The sequence below is a fragment of the Polypterus senegalus genome, chromosome 18 (genome assembly GCF_016835505.1).
Source record: "Polypterus senegalus isolate Bchr_013 chromosome 18, ASM1683550v1, whole genome shotgun sequence".
Lineage (NCBI taxonomy): Eukaryota > Metazoa > Chordata > Cladistia > Polypteriformes > Polypteridae > Polypterus > Polypterus senegalus.
The window spans coordinates 26,570,874-26,585,626 of record NC_053171.1 but is presented as its reverse complement, the minus strand read 5'-3'; the positions used below and the strand labels follow the sequence as shown (position 1 = coordinate 26,585,626).

At 42.9% G+C, this 14,753-nt stretch overlaps 1 protein-coding gene across 2 annotated transcripts in view; it reads left to right on the top strand.

The window, feature by feature from the left end:
* LOC120518491 (nuclear export mediator factor NEMF-like) overlaps positions 1 to 14,753 on the top strand; it is a 41,039-nt gene that overhangs the window by 24,971 nt on the left and 1,315 nt on the right. For both annotated transcript variants that reach the window (XM_039741307.1, XM_039741308.1), the window contains exons 14-31: positions 201 to 264; positions 335 to 423; positions 511 to 614; positions 1,412 to 1,474; positions 1,625 to 1,737; positions 1,859 to 1,916; positions 2,041 to 2,099; positions 2,178 to 2,289; positions 6,609 to 6,867; positions 6,964 to 7,009; positions 7,189 to 7,238; positions 7,315 to 7,435; positions 8,252 to 8,329; positions 8,686 to 8,904; positions 11,475 to 11,513; positions 11,714 to 11,820; positions 11,905 to 11,948; positions 12,068 to 12,147. In XM_039741307.1, the coding sequence (XP_039597241.1) occupies positions 201 to 264; positions 335 to 423; positions 511 to 614; positions 1,412 to 1,474; positions 1,625 to 1,737; positions 1,859 to 1,916; positions 2,041 to 2,099; positions 2,178 to 2,289; positions 6,609 to 6,867; positions 6,964 to 7,009; positions 7,189 to 7,238; positions 7,315 to 7,435; positions 8,252 to 8,329; positions 8,686 to 8,904; positions 11,475 to 11,513; positions 11,714 to 11,820; positions 11,905 to 11,948; positions 12,068 to 12,147 (1,705 nt within the window). The remainder of the gene's footprint in view (positions 1 to 200; positions 265 to 334; positions 424 to 510; positions 615 to 1,411; positions 1,475 to 1,624; positions 1,738 to 1,858; positions 1,917 to 2,040; positions 2,100 to 2,177; positions 2,290 to 6,608; positions 6,868 to 6,963; positions 7,010 to 7,188; positions 7,239 to 7,314; positions 7,436 to 8,251; positions 8,330 to 8,685; positions 8,905 to 11,474; positions 11,514 to 11,713; positions 11,821 to 11,904; positions 11,949 to 12,067; positions 12,148 to 14,753) is intronic.

The window sequence follows — 14,753 nt, the reverse complement described above, 5'->3', positions numbered from 1 at the left end:
ACCAATGTCCTGGAATCCCCTCATTTCCCAATATGGTGACCAAGTTCCAGTTTGTTCTTCAGCCTCTTCATAGCGGAGGCTCTTGCCAATGTTTTATTTTCTCTGACTTACCTGTGCAGTTTTCAGGCATGTAGCTTGGCCTTTTTTTTAATTGTCATCGCTGCTTCTCTCTGACATTTGCACTTGTTTCTCAATTTCAGATACTATGATCACAAGAGATATGCTGCTAAGAAGGAGCAGAAGACTGTGGAAGCAGCAGAAAAGGTAGGGCCATATGAGAGTAAAGGTTTCATTCAGATAAAGAAAGAGGCTGACATTCATCTCATCTGTGCAGGCTTTTAAATCAGCAGAGAAGAAGACAAAACAGACACTGAAAGAAGTCCAGACGGTGTCCACTATCCAGAAGGCCAGAAAAGTCTATTGGTAAGATGAGTCTCTCTCCTGAGGGTGGATTGACCAGATGCTTTCTGAACACAATGTGCATGTTGTCTGTGTGTGAATTTCTTGCAGGTTTGAAAAGTTCCTCTGGTTTATCAGCTCTGAAAACTACCTCATCATCGCAGGTCGAGACCAACAACAGAACGAGATGATAGTCAAGCGCTACCTCAAGTCAGGTAAGGAAATGCTTGTGCTCCATCACCTGTCATTCTTCTCCTTCTAGGCATTCCTTTATTTTCCAGCCTTACCTACCCAATGGTTCCACCCTCCTCCTTTCCATCCAGCCAGTCATCTGTTCCTCCTCTTGGTCAATTTAGCTGCTCCTCCATTACTTAATCCCTGTTAAAGTAATGCCTCCTCAATCCTATTTCCTTCAGTGCTTCCTCCTCTTTGTCCCTGTCCTTCCAGCAGTTCCCACCATGTCGTATTTCCCGTTTGCCTTGATCTTGCCCATTCAGATGCTCCTCCAGCCTTCCATCCATGCCTGTCTTGTCACTTTTTGATCCACCATTTTCTTCTTGTTGAAAGAGATCTCCTTCACGCCTATCTGACCAACACAACCTAACAGATGGTGATTTTTCTGTCCATCCAGCCATTCCTAGTCAGTCCTTCACTTCATGAAACTGTTCGTCTTACTTCCTTCCCTAATCTTGTCCAACCTTTTTACCTTCAATGGCCGTTGAGGCCATTCTCTTATCTGGTCTTATTCTGTGTGCCCATCCAGTCTCTCCTGTTTCCTTCCTTCTTAGTCTGTTTACTCCACTGCTCGTCCTCCACTTCCTTCTACTCATTCCTTCTCCTTGCCCAGTTAATTGATTGACCTTCCAGATTTTGTGGCGTTGCTCATCTTATCTCATAGCGCTTCTTGCACCACTCTGTTCTCTGACTGGCCGGTGTGCCTTGTGTTGCTAATCTCAACATGTAGAATGTGCGAGTGGCACAGGCTCTCATTGCCATTTTATCCTCACATCAGGTGATATCTACGTGCATGCTGATCTCCATGGTGCTACCAGCTGTGTGATCAAAAACCCTTCAGGTGAGCGTGATACTTTTAGTTAGCTAATGTTGCACCAGGGTGGATCACTTCCATAAAGAACTGGCAAATGAAGCTGCTTCACTCTGAAATGTCACCCTGTTCAAGCACTTAACGCTTGCTTCTGTGTTGTTTCATGCTATCTGCCATCAGGGGAGCACATTCCTCCACGCACTTTGACAGAAGCTGGCACAATGGCTGTATGCTACAGCGCTGCTTGGGATGCCAAAGTCATCACAAGTGCTTGGTGGGTCCACCATCACCAGGTAAATAAGGGCATGGTGGGATTGCTTGAGTGACTGCATGTGCCCATGCACCCTCTGTCCGTTGTGATAGGCAGATCACTAGCAGATGGACTCATGTCACCCTGGCCCTGTTGTCTTGTAGGTGTCCAAGACGGCACCCACTGGAGAGTACTTGACCACTGGAAGCTTTATGATAAGAGGTGAGTTCTTCCTACTGCAGTAGAACATTTTAAAGACTGAAAGTGACTTGCCTTATTTGTACCCACTAAGACATACTGTACTGCTGAACAAATGTTCCTCTTAGTCTTCTCTCAATCATTTCAGGTAAGAAGAACTTCCTTCCTCCATCATATCTGATGATGGGCTTCAGCTTTCTCTTCAAGGTGAGCTTCTACGTCTTGTCTGAGTGTGGTGGGCTGCGGATCTAAGCTGCACGGTATGAATTGTAATCCTCTTCACAGGTGGAGGAATCCTGTGTTTGGCGGCATAAAGGAGAGAGGAAGACCAAGTGTGTAGAGGACGACGGGGAGACGGTGGATAGCACTTCAACAGAGATGGACACAGAGCTTCTTGGTAACCCATGTGTATGCCTACTTCCTCCTGACATTTCCGATCACATGAAATTCTGTAAATTTAGGGGTTCAGGGTCATCTAAGGAAGCCCCCTCATTGCCAGATCTGAAGCTCCTTGACAAGTGTGGCGTTAGTAGGGAAGGAAGACAGGCCATCAAAAACAGAACAAGCAAAATGGAAAGCATGAGTGAAATCAACTCACCGTCTTTTTGCTGGTTCAGGTTTACCTTAATAGGAGCCCAAAATGAGCAAATGTCTAGTGTCTTCTCGACTATTTGACTTTGCTTAATGCACAACTGATTTTTGAAGGCAAGTTTCTATAGTAGTAGTAGGGTGTTGTACCGTGTTAGCCATTATGAATGAAATGAGAAGTCAAGCACAATGACACCTTTTATTGGTTAACTAAAAAGATTACAATATGCAAGCTTTGAAGGCAACTTGGGCCCCTTCTTATCTTGCCTGAAGTAGTTAGTTAGCCAATAAAAGGAGTCATTGTGCTTGACTTCTCATTGAAGGCAAGTTTCATAATTGTTGGTTTTATGGTCACTCGTTGCCCTTTGCATTGGATGGCAGTTCTTTATGACCTGATTTAAGTGTCCACATTGGGATGCCAGAACCCCAATCAGAAAGCTAAGCGGGCAGGCAACCCCAGGCGCTAACTTAGACTGGGTGGCTACAACAAGACATGTTGGACAGTATGTAATGAAAGTGAAAGACGCTGGAGGAACTTGTTGGGCATACTGCGCAGCATGAGATTCAATAGATTGAACAGCGTATTGTCATGGGGGCATGTACTAAGTCTGTGGCTAAACTGGGACGGGATGTGGGAAACTATAGAGAAAATATAATTAGAATGGGACGTGTCTCGGGGGTATATTGGGAGTTTGTTCCCAAACTGAGAGGAGATGTGGAAACACGCCACATGGGGACATGCTTTCGAGTGTGTAGCTAAACTGGTAGCTGGAGGTGATCTGGAATGGGTAGCTTTAGGGGTTTAAAATTGTTTCTGGACAGTTGTGTTCTCTGTCTCTCCCCCTAGGAGCTGTTCGGCCACCTATCAGGGCTAGCACCTTATATGACAGCCCATCCTCCAGACAAATTTCTCTGATTACTTAACTGAATAACTGTATGTAATGACTGTACCGCTCACAGTAGCCTAGACAGAGTAGAGACGGGACATGAGCCTATGTGTCCTCTTCTTCAGCCAGAATCTTGTTAAACTTGGTCCACTGAATTAATCATCACGGTTCTCGCAAAGATTTACGTGAGCAGTTAAATATTTAAGGATATTTTCCAAAAGGATATACTGCATAAAAAAGCTACGGAAGATAACTAGAGGGTCCAGTAAGTAGAAGGCGTCAGTTCTTTTCACTCTCCTCTGATCTGAATGTTGGGTGTTATGTTGTCAAAGAGGCGTCTCTAATTCTGTAACAATGTGACTGCAAGAAGGTGAGTCTCCTTTATCACCTACTGTACATGTAAACCGTGAAAGCAAAACATACTCGATTTTATGGCGTTCCATTGGTTGCAATGTATCTCAACACGTTATTCGATAGCCTGTCTAGTCCATATAAAAATGCCCATCAGTTCTTAGGAAGTCATCCCTTTAATCAGTAATGTCTTCTAGTGGCCCACACTTTCCCTTTTGGTGCAGTTTGTTTACTTACTTTGGTACGGGTCGACCATCACTAGTCCAGCATCATTGGGACCGGTGGGGTGCCAGATTAGTGAGTTTGCTGGTTAGATTTGCACACACGAGGAGGGACCCAAAAATTAACCAGAATCGGTCAATTGCAAAAGAAGCAGGGTGTAGTTACCAACGAATATTGCATGCTAATCAGTCTGCCGCTGAGTACATTTGACCTTGATTCTACAACCGTGCGTGTGACTTTGGCGATTCTTTTCAACAGACTGAAACAAGCTCATCAGGTCATATCAAACATCAAGACTCCGATGATCACGTTTATCAATATTAACCGACTTGTCATTAAATTGTTTCCCCATGAACAGACTTTTCAGTTAATAAGCAACATTACACTGAGCTGGCGAGATGCCTGCACGTAAGCATCTGGGGGTAAAAAAAGGCCAAAGAAGAGGCGCACCTTCACACACTGCTGTCAAGTGTTTTCAGAAGTTCCACTTTATCTGTTCTGGGTAATGTATGGCGTTTGTGCTTTACACCATGAGAAGCATTTCCTTTATGCATTGGAGCCATGACCAGGGCTAAATGAGAGCAGATTATAATATTAAATGCAGAAAACCAAGTAGGAATGGCTTGCCAGTGTTTACAAGTTCACACCAGCAGCGGATTCTGCAACCAGCGCCACCAAAACTGTAGTGACAGGGCGGTCCACTGATGCGGGAAATTGGAAATTACACTCTCGGAAATCCTTAGCAATCGAACTGGAGTCCCATTGGCTGAAATAGTGACGGTCAACCTTTATCAAGTCCATCAGCATACGCCTTAGTGTTTCATCAACTCAACTTTGAGGCCCAGTCACGTAGCAGGTCACGGTGACGTCACCCTCCATAATACTGTAGCTTTAGGCGAATCAACAAAGCTAGTCAGCGATGCTTCTGTGTTCCGTTATCACTGTGAGATCTGGCTAACCTGGGAGGTGATGTTGGTTGTGTAATGAAAATTTGGGGGATATTGGAAAAACCTGGCGCTCTCCTGGAAAATACTGGAATAATGGGGATAAGCTGAAAGACAACATGGAGGACATGATTGTAGCCAGGGGCTGACACAACAGCTGTAGCAAAATACGGTGTCTGAGCAGGGAGCAGATGTCAGTACAGGATAGAGCAGTGGTTTAGAGTGGGCAGTAGGGGCAAGAAGTGAGAAGACAGGAGAGCAAATGGATGTGAAAGGGGCACAGCGTTGGCATGGAGAAACAGAAAGATGACAGGATGAGCACTACAGAGTTGACCTGCCACTAGTGCCATTTTTGGTTAAGTGTTTCAGTCAGTCATGTGTTGAATTAATGTATTGTCACATGGTCAGTACATTGCAGTCCTTACTTGTTCATCCGGTCACCTGTGTTCACTTCAGTCAAACTGAACTCGTATCCAGTGTTACAGTGGTCAGCAGCCCAAAGATGTGCTGACTGGTGACTCTTCACCCTGCGATGGATTGGTGACCAATTCAGGGTCTCATTTTTTGATGCGATAGGCTCCAACTTCACGCAGATGGTCATTTTCGGAACATTGTTGCAGCTATGCCTGGACAAACTTGTTAAGAAGGCAGGCTCCATTGTAGGATTAAAGTTGGACAGTTTAACATCTGTGGCAGAGCGACGGGCACTAAGCAAACTCCTGTCAATCATGAATAATCCACTGCATCCACTTAACAGTGTCATCTCCAGGCAGAGGAGTAGCTTCAGCGACAGACTTTTGTCACTGTCCTGCTCCACTGACAGACTGAGGAGACCCACACTATGCGACTCTTCAATTCCACCCGGGGGAGTAAATGCGAACATTAATTTTATTTTAATTCTTTTCATTTTTATTATTATTTAATTTAATATTGTTTCTTTGTATCAGTATACTGCTGCTGGATTATGTGACTTTCCCCTTGGGATTAATTATCTCTATCTATCTATCTATCTATCTATCTATCTATCTATCTATCTATCTATCTATCTATCTATCTATCTATCTATCTATCTATCTATCTATCTATCTATCTATCTATCTATCTATCTATCTATCTATCTATCTATCTATCTAATTGGTGGCATTGCCACAGTTTGTAAAGGATCACCCCAAAGTGTCAGGTTCCATCCTGTTTGTGGTGCATGGATTGTATTCACATTTTTGTTATGAAGTCAAATGTGTCTAAAAGTGGGTTTCGCTCCTCCTTCCATAAGGACTCTCAATGTTCTGGGAGTGTCCAGTTTGGTCACCTGAAGGTAGCAGCTCTGCAATTTGTGCACCAGAAATTAGACTTTGATCACAAATGCTGAAGATGGGTACCTCCAAATCTTAGATCACAGATGTCTCCTGATGATGTGCCACTCGTTCTTTGCCACTTACTGAAAATGGCCACCGTACGTGGACAGGTTCAGGCACCTGAAGTTCTTGATCACAAGTGAGGGTAGAAGCAATCGCAAAATTGAGCATTGGTTTGGTTGTGAGGCAGGCATCTACTGGGCAGATGTAGTGAAGTAAGGCTCTGCACCACATCATCACCCTGAACTGGATTGAACAGGACTGAAAAAGTTCGGTTGTAGTTCATCACATCTATGAACATTTCTGTTGCAGTGTTGGTCAGCCATTGCATGATCATCCTGAAATTCCTCGTGTTTTATTCATTAACAGGTGGCGACAGCAGCAGCGAGGAGGACATGGATGAGCAGGAGGCACAGAAAAACATGTCGGTGGACAGAAGTGAACAGCACTTACCAGTTCATCAAGAGGAGAATGAGGAGGAGGTGGAGGAAGAAGAAGTGGAAGTGGAAGTGGAAGTGGAAGAGGAATCTGACACGCCACCCCCGGCTGGAGAACCCCAGAAAGGCGACCATGACAACATTAGCTTTCCAGACACCAGTATTGAGCTGCCACACCTGCGGCCCCAGAGGTGTGATGCAGGACACATTGAATGTAGCAGACCACCATGGCAGTGACCACTGATATCTGACCAACAAGTATGGTTCATCTTTTTTTTTTTTTGCAGGTCCCTTCAGACTACAATCTCCTCAAAGACGGAGGCAGCACTGCAGGTAAGGCCAATTGTATTGATGCCTCGGTGGACGTGGTGGTGACACATTAGGAGGCTTTAGTTGGGGCTCGGGTTAGTGTGCCTCGGTCAAACATGGGACACCAAACTACTGCACAATTGTTTGGTAAGCGGGCAGGAGTAGGGCAGCAGCATGTCTCCTAACCACATTGTGTATTTCAGGATGACACCTCAATGTCTGGAAGAAAGTACATGTCAGCAAAGAAGCGCAGGTGAGTACTTGTTTTTGCTTCTTACCGGTTCAGGATCCATCAAGCCAGACTTTAGGAACTGGGTGTTTCTTTTTAGGGAAATGAAGAAGAAACAGCAGCAGAAGAGTGTGTCTGAACCTCCAGCAGTGCCCCCTGAAAGTGGGCAGAGTGACTCCAAGAGCAGTGCATCCCAGCAGCCATTGAAACGCGGCCAGAAGGTACTGACGTCAGAATGTGGACCAGTGCCCTTGGATTTGGAGTCCTGGGGTGTCCCTGTTCTCATTTTCAGACTCTTCTATTACATAGATCTGAACAGAATGTCATAAGTCCCCACAATATCCCTCTGTCACCAGCCAAAACAAGCAGGACAGAAGGTTTACACTTTTATTCATACATTAAAATGGGCAGGAGCACAGTTCTGAGTGTGACCAAACACAACCTGGATGGGTAGCAGCTGCTCTTACTAGGAGTCTAGGGACCCAAATCCAGATGACCAAGTGGCACTTCGTCTTAATAAGCTGCATGGTCTCTGGTTGGATGGAAAGACTCTTGAGCTTCTCTATCAGCCTTAAGTTATTCTGGTGTTCTTCTCAAGCCAATGGTTTGTCATTGTGTAGGAGCCGATTCTCCTCATATGTTCAGATCTTGTGCCCTTTGAGCAATCAATCCTGGGTAGGCACAGCTTATCTCCTTGAAACGTCTGCCAGCTCAGCTTTTCACAGCAGCACTTGGGCAAACTTGTATTTTTTGTCCTTAAATGTTTACAACGTCCATGTAGAGGTCCCGGGTCTTAGTTTATTCTGGTTGTAATATGGTATGGGGTGAGTGCAGCATGTTCTTGTCAAGATCTTTACGTAGATTAGTTCTGACCTGCTATCTGCCAAGTATGAGAACTTTTTAGCTTCTAAACATTTTTCCTAACTTCCTACATTTATTATAATAGTAAATAGTAAATTAAAGTAAATCACACCATCCTCATGATACCCTTGTAGTTAGTAGTGTGTAACATTTTCCTTTCCACTCTTTTGGTACAGAATAAACTAAAGAAAATGAAAGAGAAATACGGAGATCAAGATGAAGAGGACCGGGAGCTCCGCATGAAGCTTTTGGGGGTGAGAGTCCGCCTGAAAGATAAAGGGAAATGGCGGAAGTTCAGGGAGCTGCCTGCTTCTAACTAAATATGAGCCAATGTTTCAGCGTGGGGATTTGCATGGCTCCAGGGACCAGCGTGTTCAAGTGCCTGCTTGTGTAGATTATACATGTTCTCTGTCTGGACTTTCTCCACACATCCCAAAGAAAGTGGGTGGTATGGCGATTGGCATCCCTGCCCTGTGCTTGTGCATTAGGGTGTCCTGTAAGGGACTGGGGACCGAGCCAGGTTTGGTTCCTGCTTCGCTCCCAGTACTCCACTGGCACAGACTTAAATGTAAGTAGGTGTGGTGAGGAAACTAAAGTATGGATGCTTCAGTCTGCAGGACCCAGTAAAGAAGAGAAATCAAAGAAAGGGAAAAAAGGAAAGACGAGAGATGAGCAGCATGGCCGACCGGCACAGAACAAAGGGTCACAGCAGGGGACCTCGGGCAAGGACCAGCCTGGCAAAGTGGCACAAAAAAGAACATCTGGCGAGGAGCTGGTTAATCACGTTCAAGCTCTGAGTCTGGATAGTGTGGCAAATGAACTGGACAAGGTGAATGTGCCAACTGTTGGTACTGCTCTCTCTCTGTCACAGCCATCTTTTCCTTCTGTTTGCATGCTTCTCTGTCCCGTTGTATCCTAGAAGGGTCCTACGGTGACCCTGATCTTACTAAGTGACTCTTTGTTACATACACTCGGCCAGAATATCCCATATTCTCACAGTAGCCCTCATGTTTGCAGAAGCCGTTTACACTTTCATTCATGCATTATAGACAACTTAAGATTAATGTGTCTAAAACAGAAGCAAAGTAAATGAATGAGACAAACCGTCGTATCAAATGCAGCACAACCTGGATGGAGAGCAGCTCTTCTGGGTGGGGGTCTACAGATAAACAGGAGCCTCTGGTAAGCTGACTGGTCTGTAAACCGCCAAGATCTGCATTAGGCCAGAGGTGTCTTTTCTTGAAATGTTTCTTAGACCTGTGGGATGTCGTGGTGTGTAGGCCTGACTCACACATCCTCTTCAGCCCTTGGACCAATTCCATTTAGGCAACTTGTGCCCTAGAAACTTCTACAGGGCTTGGGCTGGGGGTAGACTTGTTTATTTGCCCTTTCATGTTTACATTGTGCATGTAGAGATCCCTAATTCTTTAGTTTGTACAGGTTCTGATCTTGTATTCTCAGAGTATAAGATTTTCTTTTTCTCAGATCTGTTATTGGTTCTGACCTGATGTGTGATGAGTAGAGCAGGTCACAAGAAACCTTTTTTAAAAAGGTTTTCTAAATGTCTAAATACATGCTTTAGCAAAATATTTATTTTCTATGCATATTTATCATTATACAGTATATGCACCCACACATACCTTGTAATTTGCAGCTAGAAAATGTAAAGAATACTTAAAAGGTCCAGTAATTCATAAATGCATAAAGTATATATAATAACTAGGGGGTTCCCCCCTTGCTCGCTTCGTTTGCCAACCCGCGGCCTGCACTACGTGCCAGCCACTTCACTTCTCTGCTGCTCGCGTTGTGAAGAGGGCAGCTAAACGCACCCCAAGGAGACAAGGTCGCTCCTCTGAAACCCCCTCTTAACCGGTGATACAATGGGAAACAAATTCAGGTTTTTTTTTTTTGTACCTCCTCTTTGCTCAATCAGCTGCTGCTGCCACCCTGTGTGGCGCTTTGACCATTTAAAAGCCTGTACAGCGGCTGTACTACTCTTTGTCTTTTATTTCTGGCCCTGGGCGTGATTAAATCTCTTGGCACTAAGTCTTGTCTCATGGGATGCGAGTTCTTGATATTTTTTAGTCTATAATGTAAAAGCGGAATAAGAAACTGAAAATCTAACATCATCACATTAATGTTTGATAAATTCTGAAAAGAATGATACCAAACATATATATATATAGTTTTTAAAATAAGCCCGATTTAAAGTGACATAAAATCGTTTACTTTTAGGCTTAGGATTTTATTTATATATATATATATATATATATATATATATATATATATATATATATATATATATGAGAGAGAGTAGATAATCATTTTTATTTTTAACTGCCGTAACTACACACAAATCTATTACATTTAATTTTGTAAAAAGTGACAACTCACTAAAGAACTGTGCAGCTTTGCACTTTGTCTGGGAGGTGCCACACATGTTCTTCACGGTATGTAATCGGGCTGTACGTGTATTGCCACTCTGTGTGTGTGGGCCTGCGTTGTTGAATATATGACAGGGGGAGTCAAAATTATGTTAACACTTATGGTACTGCTATGTATATTCTTATATACAATTTATGTGCCACATATGGTTCATGTGTTGAACATGATGGCAAACAGGTTGAGACATTCGTGTAAATCATCTTGTACATATGAAGTATGTTTTGTGAATAAATTGTTTCCGCCATTCAAATGTTAACATTAATTTTGACTCGCCCGTATAATGTGAAAGCTCCACTTACCTGTTTAAGACTGGCAATAGAATACATTTTTAAAAATGTTCTCTCTCTTAATAATCTTTACATTTATATAGCTCTTTTCTCACTACTCAATGCGCGTTTGCTACACACGTGACGTGAAGAGCATGCCAGAAAAATTTTAAAATAGCCAGCACGTGCCATTTAGTGGCTGTGGTTGAGCGAGAGCAGAGAGGACTGCTCCATACATCCACACGCAGGTGTTTCATTTATATATGTCTAATTGGATAGATATGCAGTATGTACACAGTAAGTAGAAACGGACTACCCTGTATGTCACCATTGTCATCTGTTATTGGTTCAGCGTCTCCGTTAAGCCCTTCTACCATATTGCTGCTAACTGGTTACCTATCGACTGGCTTGACATCCTTATTAATGGAAAAGCTGAGGATCTAAGGGCCATTGTTAGGTCATCTATTAAGGACACTTCTGGGTTCCATTTTTCTTTATTGACTTGTGATCAAGAACTGCTGTGCAATTTTCTGATGGCTATTTATGTCTGTTTTTATCTCCTAACTATTTATAACAAAAAAAATATTTAATTAAAAACCAAAAAAGCTCCAAATCGCTCTAAATTTAGTATCTACTCCTCAGTCATCTGGATGCCTGTTGGAATTCATAACCTCTGTTTATCTTGTAGGAGCTGGAAGACCAGGACCAGGAAGTGCAAGGGCAAGAGGTGATCATGTGGGATGTGTGTGTGTGTGTGTGTGTGTTAGCAGTCATGATGATGATGTGTTTGGGCAAGTTGATGCGGTGCTTGTTGGCTGGAATCACTCAAATGGTTCCTTCATCACCGACCTGCCTATTGCATAGACACCATAAGACACCTGTGTCTGCGGTGACCACAGGGTAACACATGGTGTGCTTCTGTCATAGGAGGGAGAGACGCTACTAGATGCACTGACCGGTCAGCCGCACCCAGACGATGAGCTGCTCTTTGCCATTCCTGTGTGTTCCCCCTACTCAGCCTTAGTAAATTACAAGTGAGTTGTTGTACTAACAAGTAAAGTGCCTGCTGAATTGTCATAGACTTGAAGTTTCTAACTCGATTTTATTTCTCCCCCAAGATACAAAGTCAAACTGACCCCTGGAACTCAAAAGAAAGGCAAAGGTAAGGTTTGTGTGTTTCCATTCATTTTAACTGTTGGCCTTTTTCTGCCTATAATTTGCAAATGCTCATCCGCTGTGATGTAAGATATTTGACTGTGGTGTGTTTTGTTTTAAATTTAGCTGCCAAAACAGCGGTGCACAGCTTTATGCACGCCAAGGATGCCTCGCCTAGAGAGAAGGATTTGTTCCGCAGTGTAAAGGTGAGGGTCTTGTCGTTATTTTACCATCTTCAAAATGAATGACAGAGCCGCCTTCCGAAGGGCAGCCCCAGGTCTGAACATCTCACTTCGGTTGGTTTCAGCAGCTGGGTGACGTTCCTTACTGCTAAAACCTGCGTCCAGTGCTGCCAACTCTGCAGCTTAAACAACAAAAATGTTACATACAAAAAACTATGTGGAGGCCATTTTCTTTGCTTATGCAACAATCATTGAATCTCTTAAGTCATGAGGGATAGGAATTCTGACGTTAACAACATGGCTGCCATTAATTGTAGTCTTTGAGGTCCTTGGTTTGGTTTACTCACTGGCATCATTTCTACTGTGTATCTGGTAGTGACTTTTTTTTTTTTTACGCCATACTTAAAGCTAGTAAGTCAGTCATTCATTATCCAACCCACTATATCCTAACACAGGGTCATGGGGCAAAATAATTTAAACAAACCCCTTAACCCATTTTACATAAAGGAAGGCTTCACCGAATAAACAATTTATTTTATGTTACTTACCCTGTGTTTGTAGAGTTGGTGGGCAAGAATTTTTAATCAAACTAGGAGGCTCCCTACTCGCCTCGCTCGCCAACCCCCTGTGACTGTGCTTGTCCTAGCCTCTTTACAGTTCTGTCGCTCGCGTATGGGGAAGCGGATGTATAATTTAAACAAATTGTTAGTTTTGTGGGAATTGTTACCTATGCATAATAGAACTAGTTTACATTACAGTGAGTAATTAACCATATTAAAATATAGTAAAACGTAATAATTTGAAAGTAAATTGTGTTTCATGTTGTGTTAGAGGTATTCATTGTGTAATACGATTTAGTTCTGTTTGGCTTTGAAATTAACACGCAGGTACTTTTTATATTTAACACTTTTACTGTAAAACTTCAGTAAAAACAATTTTTTGAATTAAATTTTCGTCAATGTCGCATTGAATTTTGATTCTGTGTTTGGACTTTTATCGTGACAACACAACATATGTTGAGTGAATTTAATTTCTTTCTATTAAATAAAATGACTTTTTCGATGTTTGGCTCTGAGATTTGTTAATTGTCTTTGCAAAAGCTATTCTAACAGGAAACTATTAGCGTTTTAATACAAATGGCATACCAAGATCTCCTTTGGTGTGTAATGTTATCCCCTGAAGATGTACTACATTACCTTTCTTAGATACGTCATTCTTTCTACAGTAATTCATGCGAATTGGAAGACCGGATGGTGTTAATGGTTGTAGTTCTTCAGGATATTGCAAGTTGATATTTTCTGCACAGTCACCACCAACTATTTCAGCATAGTCTATTGATACGCATTTAACCAATTTGCTGCGTAACCGATCAACATTTTTCACGTTAATTCGTTTGACTTCATCATTTCTCTGTCCTAGGATTGCCTGTGTACTAATTTTTTCTGTTGATAACCCTTCGTGATTAAATTCTTCAATAAGATTTGGACATAATACGTCTTCTTTAATTGGGAACTTAAAGTGAGGAAAACGTAAAATTTATAAGAGCCGACAGCGCAGGAACTGTGTCTGACAAAACTATTAACACAAATGTGACGTGAGAGGATGGTGGCCATGGGCGATTAACCTGAAATGGTTGAGATGGGGAGGAATTGGAACAAAATCTCATGACCACATAAGTCTCATCTCACGGGACTTGAAAAAATCTTCCAAAAAGTCTAGCTGCATTGCAGGATTTTTTTTATCTAATAGAAGTTTTTAAGGAAACTGAACAATTGGGCTTCAATGGTGGCCAGTACTGAACAACAGTATCAAAATCTGTTACGCATAATCCCAGTGCCCGGTATCTATCTATTTACATGCTCACAACTTCCCAAACGTATGTATTTTTTGCTAAAATATTGTTACATAGACCACTGCCAGAGATCCCCTCTTCTATGAACAAGAATTGCTTTCAGGTGGTAGTGAGCATCTGAAGACCTGCCTCACCCCTCATTGTATGCTTGTGACTTTGTAAAACTCCACCAGTGGATTGACCTTCTGCTTTCTGAAGTACCTCAGATATGCACAAATACGTCAGATGATTTCTACATAGTAAAGTTTGTACTTGCTGTTAAACGTTTAATCTCCAATTTACCAGCAGCCATACCAGAGGTACTTCAGTAGAAGCTCAGCATGTTTGGGTCCAGCTAGGACAAGCTTGAGTTGCTGCTGGTGAGGCCAGTTGCATGGGGGGCACTTACCTTGTGCTCTTAAAGTGGATCACAAACCCTCGGTACAGTAAACCGGGGGGGGCATTATGCTGTAAAAATGGCACCATGCTTCAGTAAAACTGAGGTCCTGACGTTGTGGTCATAAAAGATCCCTGGGCACCATTCATAAAGATGTCCAGGCTAAACTGCCCAACACGGCCTGGTCATTCTGGCCCCCCAGACATCCCCGGTCTCTAATTGGCTCTTACTCAGCATGTCACCATCACCAGCTAATGTGTGGTGAGCATATTGGTGCAAAAATGGCTGCCATTGCATTATCCAGGTGCATGCTACCCATTAGTGGTGGCTGAAGTGGCTGTCCACCACTCACAGAAATGCTTTGAGTAGTGAAAAAAGCACTATATAAATGTAATAATAAAA